This window comes from Rattus rattus, chromosome 6, assembly GCF_011064425.1.
Source record: "Rattus rattus isolate New Zealand chromosome 6, Rrattus_CSIRO_v1, whole genome shotgun sequence".
Lineage (NCBI taxonomy): Eukaryota > Metazoa > Chordata > Mammalia > Rodentia > Muridae > Rattus > Rattus rattus.
In genome coordinates this window covers 5,793,863-5,814,603 of record NC_046159.1, presented here as the reverse complement: position 1 = coordinate 5,814,603, position 20,741 = coordinate 5,793,863, and the positions used below count along the sequence as shown (strand labels likewise).

At 42.5% G+C, this 20,741-nt stretch overlaps 1 protein-coding gene across 1 annotated transcript in view; it reads right to left on the bottom strand.

The window, feature by feature from the left end:
- Positions 1 to 2,880: 2,880 nt before the first annotated feature.
- Far2 (fatty acyl-CoA reductase 2) overlaps positions 2,881 to 20,741 on the bottom strand; it is a 107,148-nt gene continuing 89,287 nt past the window's right edge. The window contains exons 5-12 of the mRNA XM_032905427.1: positions 16,250 to 16,427; positions 15,472 to 15,516; positions 14,059 to 14,177; positions 13,344 to 13,411; positions 7,776 to 7,947; positions 4,624 to 4,753; positions 4,137 to 4,264; positions 2,881 to 3,181 (exon numbers count right to left, since the gene is read on the bottom strand). Of these exons, the coding sequence (XP_032761318.1) occupies positions 3,019 to 3,181; positions 4,137 to 4,264; positions 4,624 to 4,753; positions 7,776 to 7,947; positions 13,344 to 13,411; positions 14,059 to 14,177; positions 15,472 to 15,516; positions 16,250 to 16,427 (1,003 nt within the window). The 3' untranslated portion in view covers positions 2,881 to 3,018. The remainder of the gene's footprint in view (positions 3,182 to 4,136; positions 4,265 to 4,623; positions 4,754 to 7,775; positions 7,948 to 13,343; positions 13,412 to 14,058; positions 14,178 to 15,471; positions 15,517 to 16,249; positions 16,428 to 20,741) is intronic.

Sequence of the window (20,741 nt, the reverse complement as noted above, 5' to 3'; positions counted from 1 at the left end):
TTTATCTCACCTTTCCAACCACAGGGCTCAGTGTTTCAGATAAAATAGGAAGATGCTAAGTAAGCGTTCCATGTCAGAAGACATGTTTCTTCTTAAACTCGGTTCCAGGTGAACAATGTTTGCAATTGAAGTAGCCACACTTTTTCATATACCAAAACCTAGCTATTGCTAGTTTTGCTTTGCTAGCTTTTTAACCATGTGTTTAAAGCTGATAGAGGCAGTGACTTTTTTTTTTTTTTTTTAAATATAACTCGCCATGGGGGGGCGGGGTTGTCAACACTGCGTTTTAGTATCCCAAGATGGCAGGGCCACAGTTCCAGAAAGGTAGCCCTGTGAGCTCAGTGAACTTTTAAGAGTTACTGATGATTTTGGAAACTAGGTTGATTTAATTTTTGTGTCATTGTGCTATAATAAGGTGGTTTGAGTGAGAATGGTCCCAAGGGCTCATATCTGAATGCTTAATGCTGTGGAGTGGGAACTGTTGGAAGGGGTTAGAAGGTCTGGTCTTGGAGTTTATTAGTGGTGGTGGTCTTTGAGGTTTCAAAAGCCTATTTCAGGCCCTCTCTGTCTGTCTGCAGATCAGGACATAGCTTCCATGGCTCCTGCACCATTTTCCCTGCCGTGATGATAAAAGAATAAGCCTCTGAAACAATAAGCATAAAAGGAAGCATTAAACACTTCATGAGAGTTGCCTGGGTCATTGGTGGTGTTTCTTAGCAATAGAACAGTGACTGAGACAAATACTATTTGGAAGTTCTCTACCACAATCTGCTAAATTATTTAAATGAGTTAGAACTCTGAATGCAGAAGCATGAAGTGCTTTTCTGGGGTATGTATTAGTTGCCTTAGTGGCTCTCTAGTCACCATTTCTAGCATCATGGTACAGATTACATGTTATCAAGACGTTTTATAAGTTTTCGTTAGCATATGTTAAGCATAATGGTTCTTGTTGGCATTTTTCTCACATGTATAAAGGACACTGTGGTCATATTCAACTCTCCTTTTGCCAGGACTTGTTTTCAAGCATGTACTTTTATTCTTTTATCTTCATCCAAGTAGATAAATTTTCCCTATTGTTGTATACATATTATGATTTGTGTAGTTAACTGATCCTGGTGTGGATTTTCCAATGGTGGGAACTTCGTTCATAGTTACCTACTTTTCCTGTTTAAGCATTGCAAGGTAAATTTGTGCCATGTGTCAGATCCCACAGAATTCTCATGCAAATATGACCCAGTTAGTGTCACAAGAAGAAAGTGGAATCAGTGTGTACCTTGTGTGTGTTCCTCTAATTAATGTTACTCTTGTAATTTTATTTGGCTGAGAATTTTGAGAGGATTGTCTGGGGTTTTTTGTTTTGTTTTGTTTTTTTTTTTTTTTGTTTTGAAGACATGTTGTGGGAACTGGTCAGCAGTTATTACACTCAAGACAGGAGTTAGTAATTCAGAGTTTTTTTTAACCGAAGTTCAAACTCAGTTGCTGGATTTCTTGGATTGATGAAACAATGATCAAAAGGTAGTAAATCTTTAGAACTGTCATTTTACTCTTTTCCTGTGTCTTGAGTTCCTGTTATTGTATCCTTAGGTGGTGTCTTTGATGTAACTCAGAAGTGTCTTGCAGATGTGTCCCATGGGGAAACCCACAGGTGCTTTATTTCAGAGTTGAGTTTTCTGTCTGGACAGTAGTCACTGATCTTAATCAAGTTTGCAGAAACTGTGCCAGAAAGGGTTCTCCCAACATGTTCCTCGTGGTTCTGAGGAGACCTCAGTGCTGGCCACACTTCAGCCATCAGGATGTGAGCATACACGTGCTAACTGCTCGTTTGTGGTTTTCAGTGATATGTGTGGACATTAATTTGAATATTTCATGTTACCATGCAGAGATCTGCAGTTCAGTATGCCCTCATCTCAAATGTGAGCAAAACTGGGTGCCAGCTTATGAGTATGAGAATTTGTGAATGGAATTAATTAACATGTGACTGGGATGACTGATGTACAAGGGGCCTCAGGTGACCAGGAGTGTGCTGCTCCCAACTCCACACATGAAGACAGAAACTAGAACTTAAAACTTTATTTGAAGTTTTGCTTTCCTCACTGGCAAAGGTCAGGAGGGTTTCCATGGCTCTAGTCTAGGAACGTCTCACTCCCCATCATCCTTTCTGACTGAGGCCTGAGTGAAATACTTAAGTAGAAGGGCTTTGGCAACATCATTAAATAAGAAAGGGACTTGAGAGGCTTTCAGGATAATAGTGATTAAAATTGTAGAATAGGGGATGTCCAAGTCATGTTAAACGAAATACTCCCTGGTGCATGTATGATTCAATTTCTTACTTGGTGTGTACTTATCTACGTTCCTTTTAGGGTTAAAGTGTGGACAGAGATGAGAAACAGGATAGGCACGAGCCCACTTTCCCCTCAACCAGGGCTGTAGTGTTTAACACAGAAGGCTGCTTGTGCAGTATGGTGAGGAGGTCGAGCTTTGCACAGTTTACAATGGTTGGAAGCTCTTGCCTTGGTGCAGAGCATGCTCCCCTGCTTGGTGCTGCCTTTCTCTGGCCTGCTTAGCCTTCTGCCATGTGTTTTTCCATGCTCAGTGAGTTAAAATTAGTTTTGTTGGGAAGAAAAGCTAAATAAAAGAAAAGAAGTGCTTTCATGCTTCATGTGTGATAGTGTGGGGTGGTGGTGTCAGGACATAATCTGGAAGTTACGTTTTTGTAAATGTATGCAGTTAGAGTCTGACTTTCCTCACTGAACCAAAACAAAAACTAAGGAAAAAACCCAACCAACCAACCAACCAACCAACCAACCAACGCACACACACACACACACACACACACACACACACACACACACACACACACACACCATACAAATACTCTCCCTCTCAAGAATAGGGAAGAAGATGGAATGGCAACTTCGACTGGAAGCTTGGTGTGCTGCTTGTTACTTTCTAGCTTAAGACCCAGTTCACTGCCTTAGAGGTATCTGAGGTCCCAGATGATGGGCTGGTGTAATGTTCTTAGACCTTGAGTGTGCTGGAGGCCCGGAAGTAGGAGATGAACTTGTAACAGAAGCTCACAATGAAGAACCAGATGTTCCGAGCCATCTGAGACCTTGCAATGAGGAGGCGCCAGATGATAAGAAACAGGGCAGTGTTGAAGAGGTAGTGAATATTCCGGAGCCTGAGGGTCAGAGATAAAAGCATAGTTAACACAGCACCTGCATCCATCTGTTACCCAAAGTGTAAAAGTGTTCTGTCTGTGACCAGCAAATCCCAAGTTCTCAGAGCCCATGGCATGGCGTGGTGCTCTTGCTTTTTATATCTCTCGTTTCCTACTGAGTTACCAGGCTTCCCTCATATTTTTACAGCTTGTTACTCTTCCCCCTACTTCTCTGAGGCTCTTTTGAAATCATGATTCATGGATGAAAGTCATATTTTCAAAATCCACTCTGGTCTTTCAATATTGAAAACCATCTCTGACCAGGGAGACTGCTAAGTTTAGTAAGTGCACTTTTGGAGCAAACCTAGAACTTGAGTTAGAACCCATGTAAGGGTCAAAAGAGGGATATTGACTCCTCCAAGTTGTCCCCTGACTTCCACAGGTACCATGGCATGCACACCTACATACCATGCACAGTTTAAAAACCATCATTGTCTTACTGGCTAGAGGGTAGATAGTGAACTTTGAAGCCTGCTTTTCAAGTGTCCTTCCTTTTACAGGTCTATCTTTCCCTTCTTACCATCTGCACTGTAGACTGTTAGCTTTTGCAGGAATCATGACCCAAATCCTCTTACTTGTCAGGAATCTAAAGTAGGAAGGAACGGTAGGAACTGAAGAGCAGGTATGTGATTTTCCAAGTTATGTAGCATGATCTGCCCTTTGGGTGGGTATTCCTGAGGTCATGCTGTGATAAGGTGCACAGAAACAGACTTGGGCTCAAGCCTCGCTCCAGAGTGCAGTGAGGTCTAGATCGACCATGTGTATTATAGGCTGGTATGGAATGCAGGGTCTGTAATGCTCAGGAAGTGTGAATCCAGCCTTAATAGCTGCTGCATAAATGCTGAGTGATTCATACACATCCTAGTATAAAATCAGTCAGCAGTAGCACCTCACAGATTGATACAAATGTTCCTACCTTTTTAGGTGTTGCTTTGCTTTGGGGATACCAGCCAGATCCTCTTTCAGTAGATACTTCTTAACCCCCAAAACATAATTCTCAATGTATTCAAGCCAGTTCAACTGACGCACATCAAAGTTGAATACCTGCAAAACAAGAGATATGGGCTGCCAGCATTGTACTGCCAGGCAGTCACCTTGTCCACTGTGGGTACCCGGAGCTCATCAATATGGCTAGAATTGCTGGCCAGTGAGCCTCAGGGACCCAGCTGTCCCCAACCCCATCACTATTACCAAGCTGGCCACTATACCAGCAGCAGTGAACGGCCAATCACAATCCACAAACTGGTTCTCTTAGCGGCACTGAACTTGTTCCCTGTGACAGCTGACATTATTATCTGTTTTCTTGGGGGCGGGGAGTCCTCTGTCTGTATACCTAACACTCCCCCATCATCTGGCCACATAATTCCCAGTTCCCATTGTGCTCTGGAGTCAGCCATACTTACTCTCTGGTCTTCAGGACTGAGCTCCGACAGAAGCATCTCGGTGTTGTTTGTGCTCCATTCCCAGCTGCGGTTGATGAAATACTCCAGCATGGAAATGGTTTTTAGCAGCCGGTTCATGAGCTTCAGCATCCTGAGAGAAAGACCAGTTAGGAGCTGGCGCCGTGCATCCTGCCCACCAGCTCTTCCTACACAGGGGAGGGTGGCCGAGTATCATTGAGGAAGTGCAAGTGCTGGCAGTGACACCAGCACTCAGGAGGCCAAGGCAGGAAGACCGCTAGGAGATCAAGATCAGCCTGGACTACTTACCGAAGTCAAGTCCAGTAAAACTGTCTTTAAAGAACAAAACAAATAAAAATATACTCTCCTCCAAATTCTCAGAATTCTCTTTTGAGTTGGATCTCTTCCCTCTTTTGGCTAGTTTTACAATACCAATTTCTGCTATCAACCTTCATGTTTATCTTTTATAGAGTAACATATCTTCCTTCATGTAAGTGAGTCCTAGCAGTAAATCCAACAAGTTGCTCATTCTCACTAAAATCTACGTGGTACTAGAAAGGTTTTTATAAATTTCTGTGAAAGTTAGAATTCTTACTACTTCTCCTCACTTTCCACTTTAATTCTGTTAAACAACTGAGAGAGAATGAACTGAACAGTGTCTATCAGACATTCAGCTCCTCCCAAACACCCCACTCTCTCTCATCAGACATTGCAAAATTAAGCTAGTTACTTGCCTGAAAGAATTACAGTTTTTGTTTTTAATTTTGAGTCAGAACTTTTAGAAAGCTAATTTCTTTTGCATTTTCTTAAATTTGTAAAAATAGAACTATGACCTCAGGTCTTATATGAAAACTAGGCAGCATTGTAGTGTTTGCTGAAGCAGAGGCTGGCTGTAATTCAGACTTAAGAAAAACTTAATATTTATTAATCTACTCTGTTAGGTGCAATGCTGGCATTTCTAGAAAATACTAACTGCTGGTTTCCACAGTAACCTTTTAAGTAGCCCCTTTACTGCATTTTTCTGAATATGGTTCCTAAGTGTAAGAGTGTCAGCATTTCAACTCTAACCTAGTTCTGACAAACCCCAGAGAACTGCCCTTGTAGTTCCACTACCCTGTGTCCTTTGCTCACAACAGAGTGCCCATGGTCTTAGTATGAACCAGCTCTTCTCTAGAAACCTCTTAGGACTGTGAAGTAGCCAGAATTTATTCATACTATCTTTTCAGAAAGGTTATGTTCATGTCACATAGGAAATGCTCCAGGCCAAGCCTCTGGTTAAGCTCAGCTTGGCACTGGAGTGTAGTCAATTCTGTTACAAATTGTAACCAAATTGGGAATTTGGTCTTACTCTTTGTTCAAGTTCCCATCAACTATTGAGAAAATTTCATGGGAAATTTCTTGTTTGGGAAGTAGATTTAAATAGTCTAGGAACAATAGTTGTACAGTAAATCACTTGTCCAAGGGGTATTAATTTTTAGAAAAACAACAAAAATGTTATTCTTAGGTAGAGGCCTTTTGTATGCAAAAAACAAAACATAAGAAGAAAAACTTAGAACTTAGTCACAACAGTGATTATTACAGTCTACGCGCCTTTTATGTCAAACACTTAGGTTTTCTCTCCCCTTTTTATAGAAGAGTTAGAATTTAGAAAGTATATTTATGGCTTATGGCTAAATTAGTGAGGGGCCAAGATTTTAATCCTGGCTCACAACTTCACAATGTCAGACCCTACAGTAACTGGTCTTGTAAAAAACCATGAAAGGATGATTTTGGGGCCAGTAATGGACAGTTCAGTGGGTAAAGGTGCTTGCTGCCAAGTCAGTCTGTGTTCAGAACACTCGTGGTAGAGAACCAACCTCCCTACAAGGTGCCCTCTGGCCTCTGCTCCTGTGCAGAGGGAGTACATATACAATAAATAATGTAAAGAAATGAAAGACTATTTAAAAAAAATTATATCACAGAAACAGAAGAACTCACTGTCTGATCCAGTATGACTTAGTTTCTTCCAAACAAAATGCATATTGTGTTTTTTTTTTTCTGTTTCCTGTTTCTCTTTTATCCACCAAACCTTGCTTTATCCAGGCATTCCTAACCCTTCAACCTTACCTATCTGGAAGGACCTAGAATTTCTTCTTATGTTTTTCTTCTCCCATCTATATGGGAGTGAGGTGTTCACACGGATGTTTTCCACCCTGTCACAGTGCCTCCTCAGGTGGGTGAGAGAAGGCAGGTGAGCCACACGGCCTTCCTGTTGCTGATGTTTTCTGTGTTAGTCCGGGGAGTGCTGGGTGTATCAGAAAGGCCTTCCACCTCACAAAGGGGCTGCTCAGAGGCCAGTCCTGTTCCTCTTTACATTGTGATTCCAGGGATCTCTTCTGGCCGAACATGTCGGAGGTAGCAGGAGATGTGCTTTGTGTCTGTTGGGTGGTGACAGAGCTGGCTTTGCTTGGCACCTTGTCCCTCTGTTTTTTGTTTTTTTTTAATCCCTCTAGGTGTCAGTCAGTGAACCTATTCTGTAGTAGGAGCTGTGAGGTGGCTTTCTGTACTTCCTTCCTTGATCACTTCCTGTTAGTTACTTCCTGTTAGACCAGACGTTCTCAACTTCCCTAATGACCAATCCTTTAATACATTTAGTTATTCATGTGGTGGTGACCCCCCACCCCCAGCCATACATTTTTTTCATTAGTTCATAACTGCAGTTTGGCTGCTGTTATGAGTTGTAAATCTTTATTGTGATCCACAGGTTGAGGACCACTGTGTAAGACTGCAGATTTTGCCCTTAGCTTCCCTTTCAATGGCAGAGATGTTAGCCCTCAAGTGTGAAGATGAAAATGGGACCATCAATAGTTCTTGCCACAGGGTGGCCACACAACAAGCAGTGAGTGAGGCTGGTGTCATCGTTGTGTCTTGAGTGTGTGTGTGTGTGTGTGTGTGTGTGTGTGTGTGTGTGTGTGTGTGTATGTGTATGTGATTGTGTAAATATGTGTCGTGTGTGTATGTGTTTGTATGAATGTATGTATGTTTGTGTGTGTGTGTTCATTCATGTGTGTGCATGACAGAGACATTTGTTTTCTTTAATCCTCAGCTGCAGAGAGGATTAAGGACTTTGGGCTCCATGCACTGATACTTGTAAAACCATTGCCCCAACTTCTCACCTGGGTTTCCTTCCAGTAAGCCTCAGATAGAAGTCATAGATGATGGCCGGGGCCCAGTGGCTGACGGTGTTCCAATACTGGGTAGTGAAATTGTTGGTGGTAAAGTCAGCATTTGGCCTTCTGAAAGCACTCTCAAATGGGATCTTTTCCATGGTCGCCAAGACCTGTAATCCTGGAACAAAAAGAGGAAGTGCTACATCTCAGAGAATATAAGTCCATCATCCTCAAGCGTCTGCAGTACAGAACGACAGACCATGTTTGCTGTATAACATCAAGAATCTTTCTGAGAGCATGAAGATTTCTATGCCTGCCAGGCAAACACCCGTACATTTAAGCAATGTGACTATACTAGGAATGGATTCTTTTTTAGGGGTAGAGGATTGAGATAGGGTCTCATTTTACAGCTGTGGTGGTTGTCCTGAAACTCACTATGTACACGGGGCTGCCTTGAACTCACAGAGATCCTCTTGTCTCTGCTTCCCAAATGCTGGGATAAAAGGCATACACTGCTATGCCTGAACTTTTCTGAAAACATTTACTGTCAAATAATTGAGGACATTTCTTACCCACTATGAGGACAGGCAGTTCAAAAGGATGTATATTTATTCAATCCTGGGTTTTCAGGTCTGTTCTGAAAGGCCTGCAGCAGAGGTTGGGAGGATCCCTTGCAAAGCCATCAGGAAAGATCTTGGCTGTTGCTTTTCTTAAGGTTAAATGTTCTTAACAGAGTTTGCATGAAAGAATAAAGATGGATTTCCTTGGGTGGTTCACTTAAGGTACCACAGAGATTTTATAATTGTCTTCATTTTTATAATATTTAGAGTAGCTTATTTTAAATTTTTAATGTTTGTAGATATAATGGTCTCTTTGAGAATATTCATTTAAATTCAATTTTACCTTAATTGGATCTTTTCAATTATGATGAAGTTATCAGTTATTGTGGTAATTTGATTATTGTTGTCTTTTAAAAGACACCCCCAAGAAATCAACATGTGAAATACATCTTTTTTGGTTAGCTTTAACTCAAAGAAGAGAAAGTTAATTGAAAAACTTGTCTACATCAATTGAAAAATGGTCTGGATCAGACTGGCCTCTAGGCATGTCTTAGGGTGTTTTTTTGATTTTTAATTGGATACAGAATGTGCCAGCCCACTGTGGGTAGCACCATCCCTCACATGGTGGTTTGAGTTACAAAGGCCTCCATAGGCTCACATATTTGAATGCTTAGTCATAGGCAGTGGTACTACTTGAGAAAGAATAGGAGGTGTGGCCTTGTGGGATTGGGTATAGATCTTTGTTGGAGGAAGTGTTTCACTGGGAGTGGAATTTCAGGTTTTAAAAGCCCAAGACAGGTTCAGTGTTTCTTCTTCTTCTTCCTCTTCCTCTTCCTCTTCTTCTTCTTCCTCTTCCTCTTCCTCTTCTTCTTCTTCTTCTTCCTCCTCCTCCTTCTTCTTCTTGCTGCATGCAGATCCATACATAGAACTCCCATCTCTTTCTTCAGCACCATGCCTGCTTGCATGCAGTCATGCGTCCTACAATGACGATAATGGGCTAAACCTCTGAGACTGTAGCCAAGTCCCAATGAAATGTTTTCTTTTAAGAGTTGCTGTGGTCATGGAATCTCTTCACAGCAATAGAACAGGGACTAAGACATCTGGGCAAGCAGTCTTGGACTATATCAGAAAGCTAATCAGAGCCTGTGCAGACGAGCAAGCATCACTCCTACATGACCATGAGTCAGTTTCTTGGTCAGGAGTGATGTGTAGAATAGCAACTGGGCCTGCCTTCAAGTTTCTGCCTGTTCCTGCCTCAATGGTAGACTATAATCTAGAGTATAAACAAAGTAAATCCCTTCTTCCTCCAAGTTGTTTGTGGTCTGTGTGTTTTATCAAGGCAACATAGGCAGTGAACCTTCACATTTTAACAGCTATAAAATCGACCTCTTGATATAACTGCCCTTCCTGACACATTGTACAGCACCTTTAAATGATAATTCTTTCCCCCACTTTCCAGGAAGTCAACCAAAACCATGAGGGTCATCTTGATTCTCTTCTTTGTTCAACAACTCTTACGACACTGAACACCAGAATAATTGGCTTTTCCCTTGAAAAGTGTCCAGCTTCACTATTTGCACTGTTGTCATTGGGTAGGAGCTGTCTCCATTGGTTGTGTATTGGGATAGACTCACCATTGGACTCTGCCCCGGCTCTTGTGCCCCAGTAGTCTGATCTCCAGATAGCAGCTAGGGTTAGTCTTTGAAAATGCCGCTTAGAGTGTAACTTTATTTTACAGAACCCATATTAGACTCTCTCCTTTGGAGGGAAGCAAACCCCTTAGTCCAGTTGGTAAGACCTTTTAGCATCCGTGTCTTCTCACACAGAGAGGAAATGTTACAGAAAAAGGAGAAGGTGTCCATGATCTGCCTGGTCCTCACTCCCGCGCTCATCCTTCTGGGTTCATTTTCCATCATTTACCTCTAGTCGCTGCTCAAGATAAGATACCCTTCTTGTCCTTGAATATGAGTAAAGAGCTACTGTACTGATGGTTTCTTCAGGCTATGAGACACCTTTCAGCTGTCTCCTGACCAGCACTCACTTGCCTTAGATCTTTGCTGAGGTGTCACATTACCTTGGCCTCCCCATAAGAAATCATCCTTACCTCAGTCTGTTTTTCTTCAAGCACTTAACCATATCCTATGTATAATCTTGCTTTTGTCCCTACACAGACACTGAGAAGGGGCTGACAGTGAATATGTTTGAACTGAATGAAAGAGTATCTCAGTAATGCATAATAACTTTCTATTTCTTAATTCTATCTTGACTCTTTAGTTGTTTCACTGTGGTATCCTGTCATTAAAACAGACTTTTTAAAAGATCGTTTTAGATGTTCAGACCAGGAAATGCTTAACCTGTGATAGCTTAGCTGGCTATAAGATCAATATACTAATCAATTTCATGTCTTTCCAGTAACCATTTGATAATGTATCTCTTTATAAAGATACCATTAATTATTAACAAAATGTATACACCTCCTAGCTTCTAGGTATAAGTCTGATAAATGTTTAAGAACTATATGAAGTGAAGGCTTTTTTCCCCCCTTGAACAGTATTAGAGACAACTAAATGGATGTTACATGTCCATCTATCCAGCTGTCTTTTATTCTGCAGGGCACTTAAAACTACAAATGTTCAGCCTATGGTGGCTTTACTAATAGTTCCACCTGGAAGCATTTTGATCACTTTGAATAACCCTGTTGTTAGGCATAAATGATTAATTCAAGTTAATCATGAATTAGCAAATAATGGCATCCTGATGTTCTCTATTAGGGTGCTTCTTGTGTAGAGGCTTGGCACTAGATGAAGAATATGACCACCTGAGCATATCTGCTGTGGTGTACACTGGATGAAGGACATGACTACCTGATCACATCTACTGTGGTGTGAGGGGAGGATAAGCATGTACATACAGTATTTATCATTCCTGGAAAGGAATTTCTCAAGTTACAACCTATCATACAACACACTATGGTGCCTGACTGTTCTGCAGCATTACTGCTCAGATGCTATCCCTGAAACATGTAGAGTGAGTTAGTGCTGTAACACAGAAAGGGGAGATGTGTCACTGGGAATTCATGCCTTCTTTAATCTTCTATTATCATTAGGTCTTTAAATTCATTTCCAAGGGTCTTGGGCAAGTAGACCTAGTCCCTTATATGTAGACAAGAAGTGGTGGTTTGAATAAGAATGGCTCCCATAGGTTCATACATCTGAATGCTTAATCACCAGGAAGTAGCACTCTTTGAAAGGATTAGAAGGATTTGGAGGTGTGGACTTGTTGGACTAGATGTGACATTGTTGGAGGAAGTGTGCCACTAGAAGTGGGCTTTGAGGTTTCAAAAGTCCGTGTAGGCTAGGCCAAGGCACATTCTCCTCCACCCCTTCTCTCTGCCTGCAGATTCCTGTAGCTCCCAACATTTTTTCTGGCACCATGTCTACCAATGCTTGTTGCCATGCTTCCCAACATGATGATAATGGACTAAGCCTCAGAAACTGTAAGCAAGTCCCCAGTTAAATGCTTTAAGAATGACCTTGGTCATGGTGTCTTTCAGAGCAATAGAAGCATGACTAAGACACAAACCAATAGAGTTTGTGTAGTATGGGTTTCTTAAAGCAAACACTACTAGCTTCTGTAACCACATAGACATTTCCTTGGCATCGCCTAAGGTCTTTAATCAAAGACTCTGGCTTTATTTTTTCTTCAGTGGTGACATATTTTCTTTTATCAATTAGTGGTGGAAAGATCACTCACACAGAAGAGAGACAGGAGACCTGGCTTCACTTTTTATTTCAGGGATCAAATAGATCTTTTTATGATTCCAAGGAGCTTGTTTGATATTTCTAGGCTTCATGTAAGTTAAGCACCCTAGATTCTTTTAAAGATCCCTTTAACTACTCATCTCTAATTCCACAAAATGAGAGTTTTCAGGAAGGAAGAGAATTTTTAAAACTACTTCAGCCTCTGAGCTCTTTTTTAAAAAAGACCTTATTTTATTTGTAATCGTGTGTGTATGTCTGTGTTTCTGTGTGGGTATGTGCACACGTCTTGAAGCTCTAGCTACCGGCAACTGTGAGTCAACTGATGTGGGTGCTGACAACCAAACTGGGTCCTCTGCAAGAGCAGTACATGCTCCTAACTGTGGGCCATCTTTCCAGCCTGAGTTTCCTCTATCTTATTTGCTTATGTTAATATCCATGTATATGGGTGGGATCTTAGATATCTTTCATTACTGATACAAAAACAGATATCTTACTATTTTGAAAGTTTGAGATTAATTCTTATTTAGAAACATGATGTAAATAACTAGGTTTATGAAGAAAATAACTCGATCATAGATAACTTCGTGTTTGCAACTTTATAAGAATGCATGACACAGTGTATGTATTCTGAATGGGAATCAGACCAATACAACAGCTGGAGTCTACAATCTCAGACTGTAGCACGAAAACCAACTCCCAAGCCAATAAAGGAGCCCACCATGGCTGACTGGTTAGACAGATCCCTAGATAGATGAGATATGTTACTGACAGAACACTTTTACAGTCACAGGTACTGTACAGTTAGGGGCAGACAGCTACAGAAATGGATTTGCCATACACTACCCCATAACTGATGTGGACTATTGTGTGACCTTCCTAAATCTGCCCCTGTTCATCTGCATTCTTAGAAATGCAGCAGAGGGAAAGGCCACCGTGAAGGGCACAGGTGTGCCACCAGCACTGTTTATTTTTTGCCAACTTTGTTTTTAAAACTTCCTGTTGGACTTTTCATTCCATGTAATCATGTAATCATACATGTACATATATAATCATACATTAATCATATATTCCCACAAACATCTTTCATATCACTCTATGTCCTAGTTAACTACAGCACATTAACAATTCGCAGAGATTTTTCTCTATGGTTTTGTTTCGGATTCTTCCCCAACTGTGTTCTTGACTGCAGGGCACATTGGTTTTCCCCTAGCTGATACAGGTAGTTAAGCACTAACGTAGTTAAAGGCACTTACCCATTTCGTACCAGTTACAGGGATTGAGATTGCCAGATGTGGAATGGTAGATTAATGTTGACTTAGGTCTGGAAGATAAGACCAAAGCTAAATAAATACGACAAAATTGATAACTAATCAAAGACAAAGGAAAATAACACTGAGATCGGTTTCGAAACCTCCTGTGGCTTCTGCCATCTAGACAGTGCTTCCAGACTCTGCAATTCTACACAGCACTGCCCAGTTCTTTCTTTGGGTTGATAGGAAAAATGGAAAAGATAAAGTGCACGCATCGGTATGTCCCATAGCCATGGAACACACATGCTGGAGTTCACAAGAGAAAAGCGTCATTCTCTTGTCATGTGTGGTAAGACAGAGCCACATACACACAGCCTTTTCTTTGTGCCAACAATTTCCTGTCTTTTCTCTTGGCATTTACCAGCAACTAAGCAGTGGTTCAATAAAATACAAACTGTGCTGCCATCTCATCAACTAATATCTTAGGATGCTGAATAGGAAGGACACCTTTTCAGTTCAAAAACTCCACGGTAAATTGTTTATATGGCAAATTACTTTATGACCCACCACTTACTAATCAGTTTTCATACCTGTTAGCTCACACAGGGAGGCACACTGGGGATACTGAACAAACATCCAATCATCCTGGAGTCTTGTAGATGGAAAGAATGACTGACGTGAGCTCCCCCATCTCAGAGGCTCGCGTGAGTGCACTCACCTATGAACTGCAGTATACCATCCTACTGCTATGGTGAGGTTAACAACTGTGTCAACTGGAATCAGATCTGCCACTGCCATGGGTGTTGCTTTTATGGACCGAAGAAATCCTTTCCCAGTCTGGTCAGGAGAGATGGAACATAAAATATAAACAAGATGTAAAGTTATAGCCAGGACTCGCCACTGTGTGTGGGAGTTGGTCACTAGGCCTCTGATTTTGCTGTAAGAATTCATCAGTGTATGGGCACATTTCTGTGCACCCCCGAGTGTGCGTTTGTGTGTGCGTGTGCATGTGTGCATGTGTGTGCACATGTGTGTTCATGCATGTGTGTATATGTGTGCATGCACATGTGTGTGCACACGTGTGTACATGTATACACATGTGTGTGCATGTGTATGTGCATGTGTGTGCATGTATGTGTGCGCGCACATGTTTATGTGCACATGTGTGTGCGTGAACATGTGTGAGTGTGCGCGTGTGTGTTTCCCAGGTTATGTGTGTAAACTAGCTGCTGTTCTTTGCCTATTAAGAATATAATGGGGAGGGTTGGGGATTTAGCTCAGTGGTAGGCAGCTTGCTTGTAGCGCAAGGCCCTGGTTTGGTCCCCCTAGCTCCAAAAAAAAAAAAAGAAAAAGAAAAAGAAAAGAATATAATGGGGAGTGGTGGAATCTGAGTCAGCATGCTGGTGTGCACTAAAAATAAAACTGGTTCTAGCCCCATGTTTAAATGATGTTTATCCCCATTAGACTGTCAGGGAAAGCAAAGAAAGCAGTCAGAGGATAATGTGGGCCCACACTTTGACAAGTGTCAAGGATTGCATAATCTTTGGAATGAGGTTTTTTTTTGTTGTTGTTTTTTTGTTTTTTTTTTTTTTTTGTGGTTTTTTTTTTTGAGACAGGCTGTCATGTAGCACAGGCTGGCCTTGAACCTCTAATCCTTCTGCCTCTCCTCTGAAGTCTGGGATTACAGGCATGAGGTGCTACACACACTCAGTTTATAAGTGCTGGGGATCAAGCTCAGGGCTTCAAGTATGCTAAACCAAGCACTCTACCAACTGAGGGACAGCCCTCACTCCTGAGGCTAATATGTTTACCCTATGTCCGACTGACTGCATTGGTTCAAGCCATTAATAAAGCAGTGGAAAGAAAGTACCTCCACTTTATGGCAACAAAAGGGAAATTTTTGTTGCGCAGATATCTCCAAAGCGAAACTCCTGAATAGCAACTGAGCATGTCAGCCACCTCTGTCCTAATGATAAAAGCAACCTCCTGCTGCCTCGCCTTCCAGTTAGCCATCTAGACCAGCAGCTCCCTTTATCACCACACATTTGCATCAAGGAAGCCCTAAGTCAACAGTGAGGCCTGTGTTACTGTTCTCTGTTCCGAGGGGTTACGTTCTCATCTTTGTACTTACCGCAATAATGAGTCCACTGGGTCCATTTAGATTATCAACCCAACCCTGGAAAGAAAGATCTCTGTTGGTTACACGTTGCAGAGAATTGTTGTTCTTGGACAGTCCAGACTGTTTATGTGGGAGAGTGTGTATGGGTCTGCATATATGTGCATGTGTACACACCCATCTGTAATACTAATTGGTCATAAAGGATAGGAAAAGAGAAGAAAGGAAGAGACAGGGAGAAGGAATGAAGGGATGAGCAAAAAGAGTGTAAGGGAAGAAGAAGAGGAGGAGGGTGTGAGGGAGGAGGAGGGTGTGAGGAAGGAGGAAGGGGGTGTAAGGGGAGAAGGAAGAGGAAGAGGGGTGTGAGGGAGGAGGAAGAGGAAGGTGTAGGGAGGAGGAAGGTGTAAGGGAAGGGGTAAGGTGTAAGGGGAGGGGAAGGGGGGGAGGGAGGAGGGGGTGTAAGGAGGATGAGGGATGAAGATGGGGAGGGGTAAGGGAGGAGGGAGGGTGTGGGGAGGAGGGAAGAGGAGGGTGTGGGGAAGGAGTAGAGGGGTGTGGGGGATGAGGAGGAGGGTGAGGGAGAAGGAAGGGAGGGGTAAGGGAGGAGGAGGGTGTAGGGAGGAGGAAGAGGAGGAAAAAGTGTAAGGGAGGAGGAGGGTGTAAGGGAGGATGAGGATGAGGAGGGTGTAAGGGAGGAGGAGGAGGGTGTAAAGGAGGAAGAAGAGAAGGACAATCAGAAGTTGGCTTTTAAGGCACCTGGCTCAAAGCAAAGCAGGAAAAGTGTCGGGCTCACCGGGAAAGGCTCCTGCCAGGTTGCTCCCACTATGGATGGCCTGACGATAGCCACATTCAAGTTTCCGCTCTCTTGCTGCACTACTACCTCTCCCAAGGCTTTGGTGTAGGTGTAGGTATTGGGCCGGTCCCCAATCAGCTTGGGAGTGATCTCTTCAATGATAGAGTCATCTAACCACCTGAAGGCAGAGGGAAAAAATCCAGTAAAGTCCACTGTACAGTAGGAGGAGAAGAAAACAAACACAGCCAGTCAAACAAAACTTCTATCTACTGGCTTGAATTCTGGGAGGCAGAACCGTCTCAGGGTCACAAGGACAAGTGCGTGTGCTCAAATCACTCCTCCATATACCTTTGTTAAAAGTCTGCTTCCTCCCACCCAGAAACTTGATTATTTCCATGTGTATATAATTTGCTGCATCCCATGTAACCCTTATCTTTACTTCTATAGTAAGTCTCATTAGTGTGTCCACTGGAAGGTGTATGAGTGCCAAGCCCATGATGTCCAAGAGCTGCTACTGTGCCCCAGCCAGAGCCATTGCGATAACCCCATGTTTATGACACTTCTCTAAGAGAGCATTATTGTCACTTAAATACGTAGTGCTTCTTTTAGGTAGCAGGGCTACTTGGTTAAATTTTTGCTAAAAATCTAAAAATTTAAGGCTACCTGAATAGGTTTATGTAATTCTTTTAAAACACATTAAAGTTATATTTATTTACCTTCTGCACATGCTGGGAGAGAGTGCATTTGCTACAGAGATCAACTTGTGGGAGTCAGGCTTCTCCTTCTTACCATGTGGGTTCTGGGGATTGAATGCAAGTCAGGCTTGGTGGAGAGTACATGCCAGCCATGCTCATGCAACCCTTAAACTGATGTGTTCAGTGTATCTGTTGTGGTTTTATAGGAGAACGTATAACTGTACTATTTTGATTGTAGGAAGCATTAGCAGTTATCCCTCTACTCCTATGACACATTGATAAACTCTGGGTCGGATGGTAAGATCTATTCCATCATGACTATGAATTTTAATCACTCCTACTGACAGTGGGGCAGAATAGAAAGACTAGCCACAATCATTTCATTTTCCTTCCTTTGCTTCTATTAGTTCTGAATATAACATGGTCACAAATGCCTTAGGGTTGAAAAGTAGAGAAAATCCCTAGAATTGAAACAACTCTAAACACAGAGAAACAGAAGATATTAAATTTTATATCAAATATTAAATTTGTATAAAGTACTTGCAATGCAAGTGTTGAATAGTAGAGTTCAGAGCCCAAGAACCCATATAAGTCAATTTGTCAGCCTATCTCTAATACCAGCACAGGTAGGCAGAGACAGGCTCACTGGAACAAATAGCCCAGCTGGACAAACCACATCAGCAGGTTCCAAGTCAGCCCAGAGACTCTGCCTTGCAATACCACAGAATCTATTGAGAAAGGTAGATATTTGACATCAACTTTGAGCCACCATATCCTTCTACGTGTGTGTACACACATCCGTGTGCTCACATGGCACATACATGTATGCACATCATACACATACATAAACAAGCCAAGAAGAATTAAGTGACCACAGGAGAATTGACAGAATGATAGGCAAGGCAGACACCTGGCCTTGATAACCCTTGCTATCCAAGGGAGATTGGTTTGCATATCCTAATGTGTATTTAAATCGTCTCTAAATTGCCTCTTACACTGAGCATAATGTAAACACAGTGTGTTTGTTGTATTATTTATGGAATAATGGCAGAGTACAAACACAGCATTCAGATTGGCAGTTGGTTGAGTGTGAAGACGAAAAGTCACAGATACAGAGGGCCCCTGCTCGAGTGTCACCTCCTCTCATTTGTAAGTAATCAACCACCTCCAAATCAGTGAATTAACTAACCTGAGACCAGTTTCCTACACCAACACAGACCACAAAAAACAAGTTTAATCAACAAGGCTGTGAGGAAAAACAATTTCAAGAGAAAATCAGAACCCAGCAACCACAGGGAGTCAGTGTCACACAGAACAGTTGCTCTCTGCAAAGGGTCATAGCTGGGGGCTCTACAAAGGGAGGAAAGTTAGCTCGTCTTACAGAGTGTTGGCTCCATAGATGTCTAAGGATGTGTTATGAGTACCTAGTGCACTGTGCAGAAGGCTCGCCCCTGCTACTCAGTTCTGTCTGTGTATCCATTCACGTTCCCTTCGTGTTTATTCATGAAAGATGACTGATTCTATCTGCTGTAAGGCCGGGGTTATCATGAGGACAATCGTGCATCTATGCAACTGTAAATGAACCAATGTAACATCTCTCCTGCTGCTCTACCCACGTCTCTTCTCAGAGCTAGGAGAACTGAACCCAGGGCCTTTGCACATTCAATCTCCGCCCCCAGGCCAGTGATGGCATTCTGTTCTAATACAGCAAGCACACAGAATTTAAAGTAACCTTTCTTCTACATCCCAATGACCGTTTCCTGTCCCATCCTGTCCCTCTCTGGATCCGGAGGGGAGGGCAGTGTGACAAATGCCCATCCATCACTGCCTAAGGTCCTCTCCTGTGTTCACTTACAGCTCTCTGCTATTGCTATTCTTGTTGCCATTAGTTCTTCAAAACCACCAGTTAGCATGGGAAAAAAAAAGGTACTGCATGAATCAGCCTGCCTTTCTGAAATTAACAGAATGTCCCACACTTTGTCCAAGTTTTGAACCCACAGCTCTCCAGCTCCCCAACTTCACTCTCAACTTCACTCCCATGAGTCCCAAGTTTAAAGCTCTACATACGTTGCTTCAGAAGAAGCACAAAGCTGTTAGAGATCATAAAGGCAGGTGTATGTCCAATGCAGTTAACACACACAGGCATGTCTAACTTATGCTATCCTTTAATATTATGGAACAGATAGCTTCATTGTGTATAGATAGTTGCGTGAAATGGGGGATATGTTTCTCCTAATTTATCTTCTGAAAGACAGATCTACAAGTATTTGGAGGAAAGCTCTCTGGGAGAGAATGGTGGAAGTCCATGATGACCTTTCTCATCTTCTCTAGTCAGGCTGTATGTTGTGTCTTCATGCTTACATGTTTGATGTGTGTGTGTGTGTGTGTATGTGTGTTTATATGTTAGTGTGTGTATGTGTGTGTGAGAGTGTGTATATGTGTGTGTGTATGTGTGTTTATATGTGAGTGTGTGTGTTTATGTGTGTGTGAGTGTGTGTATGTGTGTGGTGTGTGTGATGTGTGTGTGTGTGTGTGTGTGTGTGTGTGTGTGTGTGTGTGTGTGTGTGTGTATGTGTGTGTGTGTGAGTGTGTATGTATGTGTGTGTATGTGTGTGTGTGAGTGTGTGTGTATGTATGTGTGTGTGTGTGTGTGTGTGTGTGTGTGTGTGATTCTAGACAGTAGCCCAGAGAGCAGGGACTCCACTGCCTTATTCATGTGTCTCAGCACCTTTCTGTCCCTGGGATCCTGCTTCCTTAGTAGAGGGTGCCACATGGGATCCTCAGGAGGGGTCAGTTTCTATACCATGTAAGCTTTAGGGAAGCAGGGATGGGTGGATGGACATACAGGAGAACAGGTGGATCAGAAGGATCCACCTTCGGGGGTCGTGGGGAGATATATCAAAGGAAGAATGGTGGACTAGGATGCTCTTACAGAGAAAGAATCAACATCGTGAAACATGGACCAGAGTAGTGGTGGATTCCTGAGAAGAAGACCGCAGAAGGCAGTCATCCTTAGTCTGGGGCATTAGTTTCACACTGAATTTAAATGTTTTCCAGGGAGGAATTTCTAAGCTTAATGCTTGTTGTCAGTTCATTCTCTTTCTCCCCCACCCTTATCTCTTTCCTCTCTGCCATGACTGTAAGTTATGGACTTTTTCTGGTGATGTATACTTGCCAGGGCACTGGACATACTGGAGACAAGACATCAGGAGAATCCCTTCTCTGGGAGGGAAGTTTATTTTTCCTTTTAGCCTCGGAGTATTTTAGTGTCTCCATATAGTTTGGAAACAGAAGGTGGCCCAGGGAGCCCTTCACTGTGGTGAGCTGCATGTTACTTCCCGTCTCAGGTGAACTCTTCAGAGGTTTCCAACCACATAGTTCCCTTGCAGGTATCAAAGAGGACAGTGGACGAGACCCTTGGAATTAATTCACTTTGGGTCTTGAGTCAAGCAGATGGGCCCTTTACCTGGAACCACGGTTAAGGAATAGGTACCACAATGAAATGGAAGCTCAGTGACAAATGCCAGTTCCACACTGAACAAGATCTGGGCTTTCTACAGATGTACAGAGGACCTGGGAATCAAACCGCATGTGCCTTTTCTTCAGGTCTCCTGAGGAACTATTAACATGAAGTGCTCCCTTGTACTCGTTCCTCTAAATGACCCCCATTTTGAAGATTTTTAAGTGACAGGTAAAAACATCAGCTTTTAGAGCAAGGGAGACAGAAAGGAAGGGAGTGAACTCCCAATGTAGCTGAAGCTTTTAAAAGGGAGTGCATTTTAAATACAATTACAGTA